Source organism: Clupea harengus, chromosome 3 (assembly GCF_900700415.2).
Source record: "Clupea harengus chromosome 3, Ch_v2.0.2, whole genome shotgun sequence".
In the NCBI taxonomy this organism is placed as follows: Eukaryota; Metazoa; Chordata; class Actinopteri; order Clupeiformes; family Clupeidae; genus Clupea; species Clupea harengus.
The window spans coordinates 16,197,167-16,218,455 of NC_045154.1; the positions used below are offsets into that span (position 1 = coordinate 16,197,167).

The window sequence follows — 21,289 nt, forward strand, 5'->3', positions numbered from 1 at the left end:
ATTGAAGCTGAGTAATTTATATTCTTAAGTGTTAAGTCTTTGGTCTTTGGTCCTCACAAAAGTTTTTTAGTTTGCCTGTTACGCAAAATTCTTATTTTAGGTTTATGCTTTAATTTCAACAGACAAAATTGAAGACAAGACATTAACAGGTGAATAGCAACTTTTACTTGACAAATTCAAATGAGTTGGCATAAAGAACACCCTAACCAGAAATACAAAATGTACAATAGCTGACAGACCATCCAAACTTGGATGAGGTCTGAAATTGTGTGGTCTTTAAGGTGGTGGTGGTGGGGGGGTTGCTCCTCACGATGATTCATCCAAGCTAGCTCTGCTGGGGAGATGCACTAGGTACACCTGGAGGTTAGGTGCATTCCTCAGCCTTGCTGGACGGTTCTTGTGTCAGCCCACCGACAGGAGGCTGTCTGAAAGTGGATATGTTAACTTCAGATTCACCTACATACTCCACACCTGGAGGAAGCATTAGTCTTTTTAATTTTCTTCTGGATTCAACTTTGAGGGAGGACCACTGATACACACACACACACACACTACAGCAGAATGCAACTTCAAAACACACAACATAGTGAAGATATCTGGACTGCACATTCTAAATGAATGTTAGTTTAAAGTGCTAACCAACAGCTCTGAGAGTGCCTCACTACTGACTGCTTGCTCTTCTACAGTTCTTACTGTGAGAATGACTGATAGATAAAGAAGGACATCTGTGCAGGAATGTGCAACAGACATTCTGGGAAAAAATGGTAATGACGGAGGGCGCTTCATGTTTTGAGGTACTTAGGGGAGTGTGTACCTTCTACCTTTTGAGATGAAGCTTTAATATCTGAATCTGTGGGACAACTAGGCATCTACAGCCGTCCTCTATCTGTGCCATGAACAGAATCTATGTGACTGGGACATGTGCTTTTCACTCACAGTCGAAAACTCATAAAGACGTGGCTTTGAAAAGGCAGTTGCTGTTAGACCAGACGCTGGTTAATACACTGTGAACAAAATACTCAATTTCAATTACTTTGAAAAGTCAGTGGCTGTTAAAATAGCACTTGCTACTTGACCAGCTCTGAAGGAAATAATATGAATGACTTAGCCTACTGTTCAGAGGGCTGCTGAAACGGAAGCCTCATGAATAGTGTACATTATCGACTGTTCAAGAATCTGAATCTAATTCTCGGCAGTAGAAAACATCAGTGAGCAACTACTTACTCCCCGCAGTGCCGGTGATCCTGCAGAAGTAAGTCAGGCTGAAAAAGCACAATTCTGGTTTATAATGAACTCAGACAATAGTGTGCTGTGTTTGAAGCACATTTTTAAGTGTAGGCCATGCTATATATATAATGCTATATATATATATATATATATATATATATATATATATACTGTATATATATAATCTATAACGCATAGACCAGATCACGTCTGTGCTTATGCCTGCCTTACATGACCTACATTCATTGGGTGTACAACTATGTATGAATGCTTAGTCACACAAGACACTCAACAGAGAGAAGCACTCCAGGTTGTCTTCAAGGTGAGATAGATTTCTCTTATTGCCTGAACATTTTTTACCTTCTACAGAAACTAAACTGCTTGTTTACCAGGATCTGGTTTTGGAATAAAAAACGATGACAAAGTAACAAGACATTTGATTTTAAAGTGTGGAAAGCTGTTACACGCCACATCAGCTGTGTGATGCTGCCTCGTCTGTCTCGCTGTTTTTGTGACAATGACAATAAAGTACTTTGAACTTGAACTTTGAACTTGAAGGAAGCTTCTTAGCTGAGAGGCACACAATGAAGAATGTTAGTTGTGCTTGGCACGGCCTCCTTTCAGATAGGTCTTCCAGCGCTTGAGGTACTCTCTGAAGATGGGCGCGTTGTCTATGGAGGCCAGCAGCTGCAGCTGGTTGATGTGTGTGGTGTGGTAGTCCCAGCGAGCCACGTTGGGTGCTGTGCCCAACACAAAGTGCCGCAGGTCATAGACGGTGCCAGAGCCAGTGTCAAAAAGAGGCAGCATGGCCTTCAGTGACTCCATTCCCCGACTGAACAGCACTCCCGCCTCACGCCCCAGCTTGTCTCCCGCCGTTTCTGCCACGTCGTACAGCCCAATGAGGGCGTAGATGAAGCCGTTCAGCACGAAGGAGCTGGGCGAGGTGGGGTACTCCTCGTACCAGTCGAACTTGTTCATGAACACGGCCTTGACCCCGTGCTGTTCCGAGGTGCGCTTGAGGGGCCCCGTGGCCCGCAGGGCTGCGCTGAGGAAGGCCGGGTCGCGGGTGAGGAGGTACGCCCTCACCAGCGTGGACATCGCCTGGCCCTGTGCCATAGCCGAGTACCAGCCGGGCTCCAGAGCCCTGAAGCCCTCGCCCAGCTTGCGCGTCACCCTGATAGGCCAGCCCCCTCGCTCGTCCTGGTTGCTTAGCAACCAACGGCTGGCGCAGAAGAAGGCGGCCTGGTGGGCGGTGGACGAGACAGTGATGTTGTCGATGAAGCCCGAGCCCCTGAGCAGCAGCTCCGTCACACGCCGCGGCGTCACCTTCACCGCCCGCACCACTTTGGTAGCGGACAGACCCATGCCCTTCCGCAGGTCTGTCAGCAGGTCACGAGTCACGGTGCTCCACGAGGCGCGGGCGCCGATCCCGTAGGTGACCGCGCGGTCGCTGTAGGCCAGCAGCAGAGAGCTGGTCACGTAGTGGATGACAAACGGAGGGCCTTTCTCCGAGGTCTCCAGCACTACGGAAACACTCCCGTTGGTCAGAAACTTCACGTCGAACGAGAGAACGAAGTCCCTGGAGTTACCCAGAGCCAGAGAGATGCCTTGGCAGTTATCTACACAGAATGAAAACATTTTAAATCTTTCAGCAAGAGTTAAAGCACAAACTAAGAATTATGTGCAGGAAGAGAAGACGAAACAAGCACTACTTTTGTCTGCAGTGCACCTACTATGTCCACATGTCTTCAGCCATATGGGTGGTGCATGCGTAGTATTTTTGTCCAATGTTGACTATATTGTGAGTGGGACATAGGTGGAGGTGGTGTGTGAATGGGTGGGGGCAAGAGAGTGTTGGGGCTGGCAGGTGACGGGGTGGTGATGACACTCACCTGGGGCACTGAACTGTCGGGTGGAGGCGGGCCGCGTGGAGTCCAGGAGTTTAGTGAGGGAACATCCCTTGGGGACCGTCCATGGACTGGGGCTTCCAGCGGTTCCCTCGGCCCGGTCGTACAGCTCCACGCTGGGGGGGCGCTCCGTCAGGTTCTTGCTGTAGTGGCTCAGGCCATACTGGGCGACCTGAATAGGGTAGAAGTAGCCCTTTGGGCCCCACTGTGTGGACACTGGCACTCCTAGTAGGAGCAGGGGTGAGACATATACACCAGGGGTGAGACATACACACCAAGGGTGAGACATACACACCAGGGGTGAGACATATACACCAGGTGAGTTACACACCAGGGGTGAGACATACACACCAGGGGTGAGACATATACACCAGGTGAGTTACACACCAGGGGTGAGACATACACACCAGGGGTGAGACGTACACACCAGGGGTGAGACATACACACCAGGTGAATTACAGACCAGAGGTGAGTTACACACCAGGTGAGTTACAGACCAGGGGTGAGCCGTACACACCAGGTGAATTACAGACCAGAGGGTGAGACACAGACATGTAAGGTTTGTTAGCTGTGATGATTACATATGAGAATTAAATTAAATCCAAAGAGAAGCATTAGCTTGACGTGTCTGTTTTTACAGTACAGTTTGTTACAAAGCACAGTTTGTTAAGTGCACAAACACCCTTATGCATGCTGTGTACAACTATGGCAATGAACAGCTTCAGACAGGGTTGAGCTGGCCTGAGCTAATCTCTCACTGCTCTCTCTGGTTGAGCTCATCTCTCACTGCTCTCTCTCTCTCTCTGGTTGAGTTGAGCTCATCTCACTGCTCTCTCTCTCTCTCGTTGAGCTCATCTCACACTGCTCTCTCTCTCTCTGGTTGAGTTGAGCTCATCGCTCACTGCTCTCTCTCTCTCTGGTTGAGCTCATCTCTCACTGCTCTCTCTCTGGTTGAGCTCATCTCACACTGTTGTGTTTGCCTCACGCCTCAACTCACCCTCTACTCCGCTGATGCACTTCACCCTCTCGCGCACCTCCACGTTGTAGCCCTCGAACGACATGAAAACGCCGTCAGGGTGATAGGGCTCGCGCTGGGCGTACACCTTGGAGTAGCTGTGGGAGAACTCGAAGCGCTCCGAGCCGTCATACTGTGCAATCCTGCCGTACACACCAAAGTACTTCTCCACCCAGCTGAAGGGTAAGAACACCTCGCCCCCCTCACGCTTCCCTTTGATGGTCGTGTCCTCGTTGATGAGGCACTCGATCTCTTCATACGGAACCTTTCTGGCCACTGGCGGGGCCTCAGGGCTGTCTGCGCCGACGGCGTCGGCGTCGGCCTCTGCCTCGGGCGTGAAGGCTGCCCGGAGTTGGTGGGGGGGGCCAGGGGGAAGCTCGCTAGAGCACCGGTTCCACAGCAGGACGGTGATGAGGGTGAACACGGCACAGATCACTATCAGTGTTTTATAGTTGACCCGTGCCACCAGGCAACGCATCCTCACATCATACCTGTAAACAGCAGAACAGACAGGAACACTAAGGGATAGCAGAACCTGCCTGTATGATTGGTCATGTTGCTGATTGGTCAGAACCTGCCTGTCTGATTGGTCATGTTGCTCATTGGTCATGTTGCTGATTGGTCATGTTGCTGATTGGTCAGAACCTGCCTGTCTGATTGGTCATGTTGCTGATTGGTCAGAACCTGCCTGTCTGATTGGTCATGTTGCTGATTGGTCAGAACCTGCCTGTCTGATTGGTCATGTTGCTGATTGGTCATGTTGCTGATTGGTCATGTTGCTGATTGTTATAACAGTCTCTACTTCAGAGACGCAGACACAGCTGTGAACTGACTGCATAATAACCAATGGCTTTCTTAATGAGCTAATAACAGAATGGCCTTGAATCTAGGATGTATCTTTCCCTCTGTGACTTAGAAGGGTTACTGCTATCTCAAGTTACTGCACACTTAGGCACAAAATAGGCACAGCAATTAGGTAGGGCTCAAAGGCAGCCTTTCAGCACTGCTGCTAAGTTGGCAAACTGGTATGCTTCTTGTTTTTCTGGCGGGAGAAATTAAATACACATGGGAAATGTGGTACAGCACAGCTGTAAAAGCCAAAAGGTCACAGAGCTTCCTGAGAGGCTAAGAACTCAGCTAAACCAACTGCAAGATGTCAGTAAGTAACGTCTGAACAACATTCTTTGAAACTCAATATTTCAGTCCATGCCTCAACCACAATCATTCCATGTGTCATAACTACCATTATTTGGCTGGCTAACTGTGGCATTATTTATGAAATGTTGTATGTATGAATTTATGAAATGCCTGTTATTGTTCTGCTTTGTCCATGAATGTACAAGCACTCCAAAAATATCTCCCAGGCTCTACAGGGGCGGTCTGTCTCTTCAGACAGGGCTCTCTCAGTGGGTCCCACTGCTGTGAGTACGTCTGAGATGAGATTCCTTTGACTTCTAGTTTTGAGTGGCTGCACCAAACGGGACACAGGTGAACGGTGCTCGGTTCTGCCATGGTATTGGCATAACTGTAGTTGCAGCGAGAGAGACGCGCACAGCTGGCAGCATTGCTCCGGAGGCGCAGTCTAACAAAGGCAACAGATATACGACCTCGGTCAAACACCTCGGTTAACAGACCATTAATATTAAAAAGCAAGCTGGCAGTCGCATACTTGGACTCACGAAAAACTCCTGAAATAGCATGATATGGCGGCTATTGCTTGGACAAATGTAACACCTTTAGGCCACCTTAAGACAGCACATGCAGCCTTAGATGTCATTGACACCCAGGTGTTCAGTGTTACTTAAGAAATGTGTTAGTGCAGTTTGTCATGTTATTGCCAAGTGGGACGACATTTAAGAATAACCCAACGCTCTTTTTCTTTTGAAGACTTTCAGCATTCTCAAAAAGCTATGCAGTAACAGGCTAGACGGAAAGGTACACTTACCTACGCAGATGTTTCGTTTGACTGTCAATCACAGTGACAATTCAGTAGCTCAGTAGATTCAGTAAAAACATCAACTGTCAGTGAACCACGCTACTGAAAACGCATCGTTCACGACAAATAGCGGTCCTCTGACATGTTTTCATTCTAGCTAAGACGCAAGCGGTAACATTTGACAAAGGAGGGCGTCATGTGAGCCAATTGACGAACCCTGACAGTAGTAACAGGCGTGCTGTTCAACCAATGATATCTGGCATTTTTGGATTAGCGGAAATGAACAACGTGGTATTTGCTTCCACCATTGTGACGCTGGTAGGCTGTGCTACCACAGGATGGCTGACATATCCAAGTCCTTGCATACCCTAAAATGTCTCTGGTAGCTTAATACATTACCCTAACGTAAGTAAATTATTTTACACTGAACAACAGTCATCTTTATGGCCATGTAGCCTACTGCATGTACTGTATTTCGCTAAAGCAATGAATGCTCCTCAAAAATCTATTTGAGCTCAGTGAATTAGTTATTAAATATCCGTTATCAAACCACAATTCACAAATTAAGTTAGATTTAAAATTAGGGTAGGTTTAAAAAAAAAAAAGGGGGGTAGGTTTAACATTTAATAAGTTAGTAATAACTTAATTGCAATGCAATAATTACAATAAAAAGTTCGGTATATTACATGAACCTTGTTTAAATAAGAGCTCTATTTCTCTATTACAAATAGGCCTCTAATTATTCTGTCAATGTAGGATTGCTTTGAAAGAGTGCCGGTGTTTATGCATGCACTCTAAAAGGATGATTCCGTGTTCTCTGACAGGATGGTTCCGTGTTCTCTGACAGGATGGTTCCGTGTTCTCCGACAGGATGGTTCCGTGTTCTCTGACAGGATGGTTCCGTGTTGTCTGACATAATGATTCCGTGTTCTCTGACAGGATGGTTCCGTGTTCTCCGACATAATGATTCCGTGTTCTCTGACAGGATGGTTCCGTGTTGTCTGACATAATGATTCCGTGTTCTCTGACAGGATGGTTCCGTGTTCTCCGACATAATGATTCCGTGTTCTCTGACAGGATGGTTCCGTGTTCTCCGACAGGATGGTTCCGTGTTCTCTGACAGGATGGTTCCGTGTTCTCCGACATAATGATTCCGTGTTCTCTGACAGGATGGTTCCGTGTTCTCTGACAGGATGGTTCCGTGTTCTCTGACATAATGATTCCGTGTTCTCTGACAGGATGGTTCCGTGTTCTCCGACAGGATGGTTCCGTGTGCACAGGGAAGGCTTAAGTGCATTTTTCGCTAATCGTATTCAGTAATTGAAGAGTCAGTTCAGCGTCAATTCAGTTATTAATCCCCATCACCACAAACACATAGTTACACTTAAAACATATCATGTCCAATCTGTCATGTACAAAACATATAACACTAGACATATTTAATATAAAATTTTGATTTCACATGAATAATGTCTGCCAGACACAATATATTTGAGACAAACAAAGTTACATTCACATCATGTCAAACCACCTGCTTATTACTGAGGGGGGATTTTAACATGTGTCATTGACTAACCATGAGCTTCACATAGCAGAGCAGACCAAAGTAAAGGAGGAGCAATTACATGGCAGAAATATTTATCAAAATACTGATATTAAGCTTTTTTACACCAAAGTCTGACAGAACACCATCAGGATATGGTTTTGGTGCTCCCAGGGGGGGCACATAACTGTACATGTCGGAACACCACATGGATATCTAGCACGGAGACACGTAGGAACACCATATTCTGTCAGTCTGCCCCAGGGCAGCTGTGGCTACTGAGGTAGCTTACCACCACCGGTATGACTGTGTGTGTATGACTACTGGACTCTGGACTCTGTAAAGCGACTTCGGGTATATAGAGAAGCGCTATATACAATTGAATTGATTGATTGATTGATTGATATGGATATCTAGCACAGACACACGTAGGAACAACACCACATGGATTTCTAGCACAGACACATGCCGGCCATCTGAGATGAACACAGCGCGTAGGCCCTGCAACTGCTCAGAAGTTCTCCTTGTAGAAGTGGAACCCGAAATGCTCACACTCGGCCTTGATGACCTTGGCCAGAACTGGAGAACCGCAGTAGAACACGTGCACCTTCCCCTTGTTCTCCTGCGCCACCTTCTGGAACACCTGACATCGGGCAACACGGAACAATGAAGCACCAGTATAAACAGATCAGTCACACACCACACAAACACGCTTACATACACACACCAGCAGATGATGTCATTTATTGAAGGGAAAGAACTATCCAACCCCACCTAGCCCTATGTGAAAAAGTAATCGGCCCCTTAGTTACTAAATCAACCAAATTTAATTGATAATTTGGTTCAATTTCACAAAACACACCCAGGCATGATTACTGCCAGTCCTGTTAAATCTAAACATCATTTAAATAGAACGTGTCTGGCAATTTGTAGTAGGCTACTTCAGGTCTCAAAAAACAGTACATGATGCCGCGATCTGAAGAAATTCCAGAACAGATGAGAAACACAGTCATTGACATTTATCAGTCTGGAAAGGGTTACAAAGCCATTTCTAAGGCTCTGGAACTCCAGTGAACCACAGTGAGAGCCATTATCTACTAATGGAAAAACAATTGGAACAGTAGTGAACCTTCCCAGAAGTGTCCGGCCAACCAAAATTCCTCCAAGAGCGCATCTAAAACTCATCCAGGAGGTCACAAAAGACCTCCAAATGGCTCAAAAGAAACTAAATAAAGGTTCTGGAGTGGCCTAGTCAAAGTCCTGACCTAAATCCGATTAAGATGCTGTGGCATGACCTTAAACGGGCAGTTCATGCTCGAAAACCCTCCAATGTGGCTGAATTAAAACAATTCTGCAAAGAAGAGTGGGCCAAAATTCCTCCACAGTGATGTAAAAGACTCATTGCCAGTTATCCCAAATGTTTGATTGCAGTTGTTGCTGCAAAGGCTGGCACAACCAGTTACTAGGTTAAGGGGGGCAGTTACTTTTTCACATGGGTGGTGTAGGTTTTGAATAACTCTTTACCTTCAATAAATGAAATGATCATTTAAAAGCTGCATTTTGCATTTACTCACGTTGTCTTTGTCTTATATTATAATTAGTTGGATGATCTGAAACATTTAAATGTGAGAAATAAGCAAAAACGTTGTTGGCTTCAGCCCTGGCTTGTGAGCGCTGGCTGAGAGGCACAGTGGCCGGTACCTTGCTCCACTCAGGCCTGCCAGGCTGGGTGCGTGTGCGCAGGCCAGTGATGGAGTCCCGCTTCTCCTTCTTTGCCAGCAGGTCCAGCGCCATCTGCAGGCCAATGGCTTTCATATCATTTTTACTGAGAGCAGAGGTCATGTACATATGCATCTCCAAGAAGCGCCCTGAAAACACACACACACACACACACAAACATAAACACACACACGCACATTTGATGTTATATCATAAGAAGCATATTCTAATGAAATATATCCACATCTAACCGGACAGCATGTGCTTCTCTCTCTGAACTCACCCTCAGGCTCCATGTCAGCCTGGTCCATCTCCAGCTTGGTCAAGAGGCTCACAAACCACTCAAAGGACTTCTGGTCCCGGTTTATCCAGATGAAATCCACCTGAGAGACAGACGAGGTGAACCTCCTCCATATTTGATATACATAGTTCTTTACCCAGTGCTACAGTCAGAGAGAGCTGCCCTACCTTCCTGAGCTTCATCTCATTGTCCTTGATGTTCTCACACCAGGAGTAGTTACAGTTGGGGCAGTTCTGCTTCCTCATGCGATACCTGCAACCCCAAGGGAATATGAATGCTTCTGTGCAGCTGGCGATGTCTCTGTGTTGGGGCTTAGGCAGGTCGTTTAGGCCAAAGAAATATGAACGTAAGCTGTCTGTGAGATGTGCTCATTTTTGCGTAGTCTACAGCATTAACATGAAACTTCACACGCTGACAGCCGGCTGTTTCAAGTAGACCTAAACTCATAGCCTATCACACCTTTAATAATAACCCATAGCCTATCTATGAAAATGTGGATCAAGCTGATAATTTCTCATTTTTCATCAAGCCATTGCAACAAATTCTATCAGACATCATTGCTCACCGGTGTGTGATCAGGTTTGGGCTCAACATTACCTGATGTGTGATCAGGTTTGGGCTCACCGGTACCTGATGTGTGATCAGGTTTGGGCTCACCGGTACATGATGTGTGATCAGTGTGATCAGGTTTGGGCTCACCGGTACATGATGTGTGATCATTGTGATCAGGTTTGGGCTCACCGGTACCTGATGTGTGATCAGGTTTGGGCTCACCGGTACCTGATGTGTGATCAGTGTGGCAGGTTTGAGCTCACCGGTACCTGATGTGTGATCAGTGTGGCAGGTTTGGGCTCACCGGTACCTGATGTGTGATCAGTGTGGCAGATTTGGGCTCACCGGTACCTGATGTGTGATCAGGTTTGGGCTCAACCGTACCTGATGTGTGATCAGTGTGGCAGGTTTGGGCTCACCGGTACCTGATGTGTGATCAGTGTGGCAGGTTTGGGCTCACCGGTACCTGATGTGTGATCAGTGTGGCAGGTTTGAGCTCACCGGTACCTGATGTGTGATCAGGTTTGGGCTCAACAGTACCTGTTGTGTGATCAGGTTTGGGCTCACTGGTAACTGATGTGTGATCAGTGTGGCAGGTTTGGGCTCACCGGTACCTGATGTGTGATCAGGTTTGGGCTCACCGGTACATGATGTGTGATCAGTGTGATCAGGTTTGGGCTCACCGGTACCTGATGTGTGATCAGTGTGGCAGGTTTGAGCTCACCGGTACCTGATGTGTGATCAGTGTGGCAGGTTTGGGCTCACCGGTACCTGATGTGTGATCAGTGTGGCAGATTTGGGCTCACCGGTACCTGATGTGTGATCAGTGTGATCAGGTTTGGGCTCACCGGTACCTGATGTGTGATCAGTGTGGCAGGTTTGGGCTCACCGGTACCTGATGTGTGATCAGGTTTGGGCTCAACCGTACCTGATGTGTGATCAGTGTGGCAGGTTTGGGCTCACTGGTAACTGATGTGTGATCAGGTTTGGGCTCACCGGTACCTGATGTGTGATCAGTGTGGCAGGTTTGGGCTCACCGGTACCTGATGTGTGATCCGTGTGGCAGGTTTGAGCTCACCGGTACCTGATGTGTGATCAGTGTGGCAGGTTTGGGCTCACCGGTACCTGATGTGTGATCAGTGTGGCAGATTTGGGCTCACCGGTACCTGATGTGTGATCAGGTTTGGGCTCACCGGTACCTGATGTGTGATCAGTGTGGCAGGTTTGGGCTCACCGGTACCTGATGTGTGATCAGTGTGGCAGATTTGGGCTCACCGGTACCTGATGTGTGATCAGGTTTGGGCTCACCGGTACCTGATGTGTGATCAGTGTGGCAGGTTTGGGCTCACCGGTACCTGATGTGTGATCAGTGTGGCAGATTTGGGCTCACCGGTACCTGATGTGTGATCAGTATGGCAGGTTTGAGCTCACCGGTACCTGATGTGTGATCAGTGTGGCAGGTTTGGGCTCACCGGTACCTGATGTGTGATCAGTGTGGCAGGTTTGGGCTCACCGGTACCTGATGTGTGATCAGGTTTGGGCTCACCGGTACCTGATGTGTGATCAGTGTGGCAGGTTTGGGCTCACCGGTACCTGATGTGTGATCAGGTTTGGGCTCAACCGTACCTGATGTGTGATCAGTGTGGCAGGTTTGGGCTCACTGGTAACTGATGTGTGATCAGGTTTGGGCTCACCGGTACCTGATGTGTGATCAGTGTGGCAGGTTTGAGCTCACCGGTACCTGATGTGTGATCAGTGTGGCAGGTTTGGGCTCACCGGTACCTGATGTGTGATCAGTGTGGCAGATTTGGGCTCACCGGTACCTGATGTGTGATCAGGTTTGGGCTCAACCGTACCTGATGTGTGATCAGTGTGGCAGGTTTGAGCTCACCGGTACCTGATGTGTGATCAGTGCGATCAGGTTTGGGCTCACCGGTACCTGATGTGTGATCAGTGTGGCAGATTTGGGCTCACCGGTACCTGATGTGTGATCAGGTTTGGGCTCACCGGTACCTGATGTGTGATCAGTGTGGCAGGTTTGGGCTCACCGGTACCTGATGTGTGATTAGGTTTGGGCTCACTGGTAACTGATGTGTGATCAGTGTGGCAGGTTTGAGCTCACCGGTACCTGATGTGTGATCAGTGTGGCAGGTTTGGGCTCACCGGTACCTGATGTGTGATCAGTGTGGCAGATTTGGGCTCACCGGTACCTGATGTGTGATCAGTGTGATCAGGTTTGGGCTCACCGGTACCTGATGTGTGATCAGTGTGGCAGGTTTGGGCTCAACCGTACCTGATGTGTGATCAGTGTGGCAGGTTTGGGCTCACCGGTACCTGATGTGTGATCAGGTTTGGGCTCACCGGTACCTGATGTGTGATCAGGTTTGGGCTCAACAGTACCTGTTGTGTGATCAGGTTTGGGCTCACTGGTAACTGATGTGTGATCAGTGTGATCAGGTTTGGGCTCACCGGTACCTGATGTGTGATCAGTGTGGCAGGTTTGGGCTCACCGGTACCTGATGTGTGATCAGTGTGGCAGGTTTGGGCTCACCGGTACATGATGCTCTGCAGGATGGAAGCAAAGGGGGTGATGCCGATGCCAGCGCCAATCAAAACAGCGTGCTCCGAAGTGAAGATCTGACGAGTGGGGGTTCCATACGGCCCGTCCACATAACACTACAGAACACAGAGATAAGTCTCTAGAACCTGGCAGAACACAGAGATGATACCACAGTGCACTGAAGAACACAGAGACCCTTCAACAGAAGACTGGAATACACACAGAATAAATTATACTGAGGGATACTGGGGTGAAGTTGTGACAAAATGAAGTGCTGATGTGTGACATGAGCTCAGACCTAGGGTTAGGATCTACGCTGATGGGAATCCATACACTGTACCAGACTATATCCATACACTGTGACAGACTAATGATGGTGAGTGGTTTCAGTGAAAGCGTATTCAATATTATTGTGTGATGCTTACCTTTATGTTACAAAATCTGTGGTTCTCACTCAACTTTGCAGAAATCTGTGAAAGTGAAAAGTTGTTGTTGTTGTGAAAACAGAAGAGTGTGAAATAAACACAGGACTGTGAGACTGTTGCAGGGCTTCACACACACCTCCCTGACCGCCGGAAGATCCCCCTGCTCTGCCTCGGCTGCCGGGTCAGGGTGGGGGGGCCTCAGACCCCCCCGTGGGTCGTTTGGTCGATACAGAGTCAACTCCACCGCGTCGTCTTTATTAGACGCCACTGCGCTGTTCCAGTCCACGGTCTTAAAGAGCTCCTCCTGGGACAGGGAGACACTACTAGTCCCAGAACTCAAGACAGAACCACATCAGATCTGCCTTTGACGCAGTACAAGTGATACTTGTGTAATTTAAACTGAACTGGGTAACCTCATCTCTACCTGGATGATTTTTTTCTCTCCTGTGAAAAATAACCATGTGTTTGCCTGTCATAACCATGAGTTTGCCTTGTGTTGTTAAGGGTCAGTAACTATGGGTGTATGTAAGCCTGTTTAGTTTAGTCAGAAAGGAGCAGATAGAGGATGTGGTTGGTCTGACTGTCTGGTGTGACTGACTGGTGTTGCTGGTGTGACTGGTGTGACTGAATGGTGTGACTGAATGGTGTTGCTGGTGTGACTAACTGATGTGACTGATGTGACTGATGTTGAGGAGAGATCTGTGACGTGACTAGTGTTAAGGGTGTCACATAGAGAGACCTGTGTCCTCTGGTTCTGCCGGTTCCTCAGGCTGGTGGTGAGCCTCTTGGTGCTGACCGCTTGGAGGTCCGGTTGTCTAAAGAACTCATAGAGTCGATTGGTCCACTGGCCCATCGAGCGCACGTGGAGCCAAATGGTGTCTGAAGAACAAAGACATGGAGCTGAAGTTCAACAATTTAATAATTTACATACGATAGGGTTAAGAGCTGAACTATTCATTAATGTCAATTACGACATATGTGGCTCATAGTAACGTTAATTTGATGGGTATTCTGTGAATTCAGGGATTTGTTTTAATGTTAAACATGTTAAAATATCTGCCAGGTTTTATGACCAATTGTCTGACTGAGCACAGTTGGAGACTTTCTGGATAATGCCAAAATGAGCAGTAGTGTGGTGTGGTTAATGTGTTTTGAGTGTTGTATGGTAAGTGTGTGTTGAGTGCTGTGTGGTAGGTGTGTGTTGAGTGCTGTATTGTAAGTGTGTGTGTTGAGTGCTGTGTGGTAATTGTGTGTTGAGTGCTGTATTGTAAGTGTGTGTTGAGTGCTGTATTGTAAGTGTGTGTTGAGTGCTGTATGGTAAGTGTGTGTTGAGTGCTGTATTGTAAGTGTGTGTTGAGTGTTGTATTGTAAGTGTGTGTTGAGTGCTGTATGGTAAGTGTGTGTTGAGTGCTGTATTGTAAGTGTGTGTTGAGTGCTTTATGGTTAATGTGTGTTGAGTGCTTTATGGTTAATGTGTGTTGAGTGCTGTATTGTAAGTGTGTGTGTTGAGTGCTGTGTGGTAATTGTGTGTTGAGTGCTGTATTGTAAGTGTGTGTTGAGTGCTGTATTGTAAGTGTGTGTTGAGTAGGGTTGGGTACCGAGAACCGGTACCAATATGGAACCGGTTCCAATACAACCGGTACCTACCCTGACCGAAATGCAACGCAGATTTCGGTGCTTCATTTCGGTGCCTGAGCCAATTGAAAACGGTTGCTAGGCAGATTCCGCGGGGCACATGTAAAACTGCCCCGGCTCCCAATGTAAACTTTGTCCTGTGTCGCTCACGCTCATTGGTGTTTTCATAGCAACAGTCTTATGACAGTGAAAAGCATGCAGCATTTCACAGAGCAAGCACAAACAGAACTAGCCATCAACCTTTTAACAGAGAAAATACCGAAAGGTAAACGGTCAAAAGTGTGGCTGTATTTCGCACCAAAATATTCAAACATCGCGACGTGCAGCAAATGCAACAAAACAATTGCGTGAAAAGAGTGGAGAGAAGGCAAAGAGTCAACGGCAGATCAGCAACCGAAGACTGAAAAATAAACGGAGATGACAGCTATACTTAATCTATGTTAGTCTCTTAAAGGGGCAGTACACATTTTCTCGTACTCAGTGTGTTCAAGTAACAAGATTAACTATAAACAAGATAGAAAAGATAGGTATAAACAAATCATAAAATGGTGACATTTCATGAAATAAATGCAAACAAAATAATACATTTTTGACTCCAAAGGCAAATATGCTCATATTTTTGCAAAAGAAGTTTGAAGCTGTTTTTTGTATTTATTTATATTTATGTAAGTATACTATAAACTGTTGTTTACAGTTAATATAATGTTCATAGTTTGAAGTTAAAAAGTTTGAAGCCAAGTGTTTTGTATGTATTTATATGTATAATATACTTTAAACAGTTAATATATTGTTCAATTTGAAGAAAAAAAATTGAATTGAACAAAATAATTGCTGAAGTATTGAAGCTGTAGTGTGTGTACAGAGTGTGTGTGTGTGTTTTGTATTTATTTGTATTTATTTAAGTATAGTCTAAACTTTTGTTAACAGTTCATATATTATTTAAGTTTTAAGTTAAAAGGTGTTTTGTAATTATTTATATATAAAATTTACTTTAAACAGTTCATATATTTGGCAATAAAGCCTTTCTTAAATGTTGTCAATCGTAAACATTTTTTTATTTTTTATAAAAGTATCGGTTCCAGCACCGTTTAGGCACCGGTATCGTTTTAAAAGTATCGGTTATGTACCGGTATCGGATAAAAACCAAACGATACCCATCCCTAGTGTTGAGTGCTGTATTGTAAGTGTGTGTTGAGTGCTGTATGGTAAGTGTGTGTTGAGTGCTGTATGGTAAGTGTGTGTTGAGTGCTGTATTGTAAGTGTGTGTTGAGTGCTTTATAGTTAATGTGTGTTGAGTGCTTTATGGTTAATGTGTGTTGAGTGCTTTATGGTTAATGTGTGTTGAGTGCTGTATTGTAAGTGTGTGTTGAGTGCTGTATGGTAAGTGTGTGTTGAGTGTTGTATGGTAAGTGTGTGTTGAGTGCTGTATTGTAAGTGTGTGTTGAGTGCTTTATGGTTAATGTGTGTTGAGTGCTGTGTGGTAAGTGTGTGTTGAGTGCTGTGTGGTAAGTGTGTGTTTAAAGGAAAGCCGATCCCTACCCTGCTGCTCTGGGGCACTGCTGATGGTGAAGGGGTGCCACTCATATTTGGCGATGGCTGGAATGTTGAGGTAGACGTAGTCTCCAGGTTTAAAATGGAAAAAAGGCGGGCGCTTGATCACAAGATGGGTGACCTGGATGTTCCATAAAAACCACATGTCTACAGTCAGGTATCAGAATCAGAATCAGAATCATCTTTATTGGCCAAGTACATTTCCACATACAAGGAATTTGTTCTGGGTTTAATTGCTCTCAATGTACTTAAACTGAAAAATATGCATGCAACAGTTTAGGATAAAATAAATAAATATAATATAATAATAAAATATAATCATTTGTCAACTGTTCATAAGAGTGACGGCAAGGGGGAAAAAACTGTTCCTGTGTCTGGTGGTTTTGGTGTGCAGAGATCTGTAGATATGTCTACAGTCAGGTATGTGCAGTAACAAGCACATTCACATTGAAGACAGACAGCAGTGGACAAGCACAGCAACTTGGATAAAGACAGACAGTAGAAGACGAGCACAGCACCTTGGATAAAGACAGACAGTAGAAGACGAGCACAGCACCTTGGATAAAGACAGACAGTAGAAGACGAGCACAGCACCTTGGATAAAGACAGACAGTAGAAGACGAGCACAGCACCTTGGATAAAGACAGACAGTAGGAGACGAGCACAGCACCTTGGATGGCAGTAAGTTGACCTCAACAATGTAGAGTCCCCCCATACGGGACACAGCGATGCCCACAATCTTCTCCAGCAGGAAGACCACTCCTGGCACCACAAACCACTTCCAGAAGTTGGCACAGTGAACAATGAGCAGCGCCCACACCAACACGTAGGACAGGTGGGACAAGTAGAACACCTGCAGACACCTGGCTGTTACACACTGGTCACTGGTCAGTGGTCATTGATCACACACAGCATGTACTAGTGTCATGTATGAGACTCGTGCGTTTGGGTCTGACCTCAAAATGGCCGCTGCGGCGTACGAACGTGCTGGAGCACACGACCATGAGGCCGATGATGAGCTGGAGCAAGATGCCGGTGACGGAGGCGGATCCTTGGACCCAGCCAATCCCAGGCCGCGTGGTCAGCAGGTACTCCCACATCCTGAACGTGCTGCCGCTGCTCTGGGAGAGGTGCGCTAGAAGTGCCAGACACAGTAACACCAGTAGGGGGCGCAAGTGAGAAGCTGAGATGGGATCTGGGACTACAATGTTAAAGTTTACCTGCTGTGCTTAAGTCAAATCCACCATCATCATCTTCATCACTAAAATTTCAACTTGAAGGGGGGGGGGGGGGGGGTGTGGTGTGTGTGTGTGAGTGTGTGAGTGTGCATGTAAGTCATACCAAAGTTCATGATGTGTGCGGTGGTGTGCACGAGGCTGAAGAAGAAGATGGCGTAGCCCACGATCTGGTGCAGCAGAATGTTCTGGTCCAGTGGCAGCACACGGACCACCCAGGTGGCGCGGAGCCATGTTAGACAACGCCTAAGCATGAGGATCTGAACACACACACACACACACACGCAGGCACACACACACGCGCAGGCACACACACACACACACGCAGGCACACACACACACACAGGCACACACACACACGCAGGCACACACACACACACACACATACACACACACACACAAGCACACACACACACTCAAACCCCACACAAACAAAAACACACAGACATCACACATACACAAAAACACACATTTACATACATTGAAAAATTGGATTTCATAGACAAACAGAGCACAAAGTCCCATCACAGACATGATAGCTGCACTTAGCCTCCACCAGATTTACGTCCTTGGAGTCCATGTTCACCATGACAACCACATGTTTATGTGTGTGACTGGCTCACCATGACGACAGTGTGTAGCGCGCTCACCATGACGAAGGTGCAGTTGAGGTTGAGGCACTGTCCACATCCCTTGGCTATCATGAAGCAGATCCCTCCGGCCGCGTTCTGCAGTATGGCCATCATGAACAGCGTCAGGTTGAGGCTGGCGTAGGCGCACAGGAAGAGCAGCTTGCGGCTGTTGTTGAGCCAATAGGCTCGCGTCAGGTAGCGCGGCGTGTGCCGAATCCTCCGCTGCTCCACATTAGGGGGCTTCAGCCAGTTAGCTGCACTGCAGCAGTTTGTCCAGAAAACACACACAGCGGGCAGGTAAGGACAGAAAACACACACAGGTAAGGACAGAAAACACATACAGGTAAGGACAGAAAACACACACAGGTAAGGACAGAAAACACATACAGATAAGGACAGGAAACACACACAGGTGAGGACAGAAAACACACACAGGTGAGGACAGAAAACACACACAGTGGGCAGGTAAGGACACAAAACACCACACACAGTGGAGAGGTAAGGACAGAAAACCACCACAGCGGACAGGTAAGGAGAGAAAACACCCACAGCGGACAGGTAAGGACAGAAAACACACACACAGTAGGCAGGTAAGGACAGAAAACACACACAGCGGACAGGTAAGGACAGAAAACACACACAGTAGGCAGGTAAGGACAGAGGGAGCAGCAGCAGTCATCACGCAGGGATGCTCACTCAGACACAATCAGCCTTGTAAGAGCATTTGAATGCTGACATGAAGCAGACAGTGAGCACAACCAAATGCAACATGTGTGTGTCTCTTTGTGACTGGGCTTGTCAGAGAGCTCTATGGTATCATGTCAAACAGGACAAAGGGATACCATATCTACCAGTGTGTTGGGGGTCTCTAGGCAATAAATAAGGACTGTTGTTAAAAAAAAATGTTAATTGTGAGGACATTGTCCTCGTTGGGAAGTCTCATGCTATACTCAGTGAAGTGGGGTGCTGGAGTGGCATCAGTGCAGTATCATGCTATACTCAGGGAAGTGGGGTACCCTCTGGAGGGGCATCAGTGGAGGTCGGGGTGATGTCCTTGATATCCAACAGAAAAGGCCCTTTGTGAGTGGGAGTCTTCCACTGCCTTCCATGTGTGACTGTAGCTGTGTGCTGACCTGATGGTGAGGTTCTCCATGTGTGACTGTAGCTGTGTGCTGACCTGATGGTGAGGTTCTCCATGTGTGACTGTAGCTGTGTGCTGACCTGATGGTGAAGTTCTCCATGTGTGACTGTAGCTGTGTGCTGACCTGATGGTGAGGTTCTCCATGTGTGACTGTAGCTGTGTGCTGACCTGATGGTGAGGTTCTCCATGACTTCTGGGAAGGTCTCCAGCTCAGCCTTCAGCTCCTCGAATGTGATGAAGCCGCTGTTGTCCTTATCAGCCGACTCGAACAGAGCAAGAGTCAGGTCGTCCAGCTTCTCATCTGGCAGAGAGATGGCGCTCTCTCTCAGACACGACTTCAACACCGTCCGCAGCTCGTCAGGGTCGATGGAGCCGCTGCCTGATCGGGGGAAATAATCCATCAGGAGAAAATAGAAAATATATATGCAATGAGATTATGGTGATTATGTAAAATATTGTGATCATTTATATGCAGTGTGGCTATGGTTATTAAGTAAAATATTGTGATCATTAATATGCAATGTGATTATGGTTATTAAGTAAAATATTGTGATTATGTATATGCAATGTGATTATGGTGATTAAGAAATTCCATGACAGGATCATCACACTCAGATGGGGGTTATGATTGGGGTTAGAGTTATAGTTAGGGTCAAACACTCACCATCCACGTCGTAAACCTGGAACAGGAAGCGCAGCTTGTCAGTCTCAGAACCGTTGATGAGGAGGTCGAGGGCCTCCAGCAGCTCATCCAGACTGATGGAGCTGCTGCCATCCGAGTCAAAGAGAGCAAAAAACCTCTCCGCAAAGAAGGACTGCGCCACGAAAACAACAAACAACAAACAAACATCTGTAAACAACATCCCACAGCATGCCTGGTCTGGCTGCTCCACTGGCCCAGTGTGCAAGTGTGTTTGATATTCGTGTTTTAATGAGCTGACAGTCACCTCTTTAACTTTGAGCGCCGTTTTAAACTCTTCCAAGTCAATCTCTTTGCCATCGCCAGCAATACTCTCAAACTGTTTGGTCACCCACTCCAGCCAGCGAGCATCTTCATCCAGACTCATAGTACATGAGCGGCCAGAGTCTCTGGAGGTAGTCAACACACAGAGCAAAACAGTCAACAGACAGAGCAAAACAGTCAACAGACAGAGCAAAACAATCAACAGACAGAGCAAAACAGTCAACACACAGAGCAAAACAGTCAACAGACAGAGACCATAAGCACAAGGAGAAGCATTAGTCACATGCAGTCCCCACAGCTTCTCTACAGTGGCAGAGCTGTAGCAATCAGCATATGGCATACGTCTCATCTCCCATGTACCTTTGGCTGTTTGGGACAGTAACTCACATCACATATAAAGCATAGGCTGACACTTTCTTGTGATGTGATTAAAGTAAAACACGTGCAAGTATTCAAAATTGTACATACAATGGTCTGACTCTGATTCTTATTCATGAATTCATACACTCTAACTGGCAAACGGTTGGATAATCTGGCCTTTGATCAAAGTAATCCACAGACAGAACTGCCAAGATGCACAATCCCAAAAAAGAAACAATACATTTACCTATGAAAATGATCTCCGCTCCCCTGGTCACTTACGTACACCAGACTTCTTGAGGTACGTTTTGACAAGACTTTCCCGTTCCTCTCTATGTGTGTAAGTAAAGTGATTCTGTAATCGAGTGAGTGCTACCTCCCTGCATGTGGTTCTCCAGATACGCCTGTCTGCCTGTCTCCCCAAACAGGCTTGAACGAGGAGACCGGAGCAGCTGGCCCTGACAACCAGACTTCCCACTGTGCAGACGAGCAGAACACAGGCTTCCCATTCAGGAGGATGCAACTCACACTCTTCAGCCTTTAGAATTTATATTACAATTTTACGTTTTTACGGCCCAAATCAAGA

At 46.7% G+C, this 21,289-nt stretch overlaps 2 protein-coding genes across 2 annotated transcripts; both read right to left on the reverse strand.

Annotated features, from left to right (window-relative positions):
* Positions 1-142: 142 nt before the first annotated feature.
* Positions 143-6,259, reverse strand: glcea (glucuronic acid epimerase a). Its single transcript, XM_012818727.3, has 4 exons — positions 6,095-6,259; positions 4,132-4,640; positions 3,120-3,359; positions 143-2,846 (listed from the first exon to the last, which is right to left on the reverse strand). Exons 2-4 carry the CDS (start codon positions 4,625-4,627, stop codon positions 1,822-1,824), a joined length of 1,761 nt encoding a protein of 586 aa, XP_012674181.2. The 5' UTR covers positions 4,628-4,640; positions 6,095-6,259; the 3' UTR covers positions 143-1,821.
* Positions 6,260-7,966: 1,707 nt separating this feature from the next.
* Positions 7,967-21,066, reverse strand: nox5 (NADPH oxidase, EF-hand calcium binding domain 5). The gene is made up of 16 exons (XM_042704465.1): positions 20,951-21,066; positions 20,327-20,468; positions 20,044-20,194; positions 19,548-19,758; positions 18,257-18,497; positions 17,713-17,866; positions 17,328-17,506; positions 17,042-17,224; positions 16,360-16,492; positions 13,925-14,064; positions 13,186-13,230; positions 12,752-12,876; positions 9,816-9,900; positions 9,631-9,730; positions 9,330-9,496; positions 7,967-8,271 (listed from the first exon to the last, which is right to left on the reverse strand). The coding sequence occupies exons 2-16, from the start codon at positions 20,444-20,446 to the stop codon at positions 8,140-8,142; spliced, it is 2,166 nt and encodes a 721-aa protein (XP_042560399.1). The 5' UTR covers positions 20,447-20,468; positions 20,951-21,066; the 3' UTR covers positions 7,967-8,139.
* Positions 21,067-21,289: the final 223 nt, after the last annotated feature.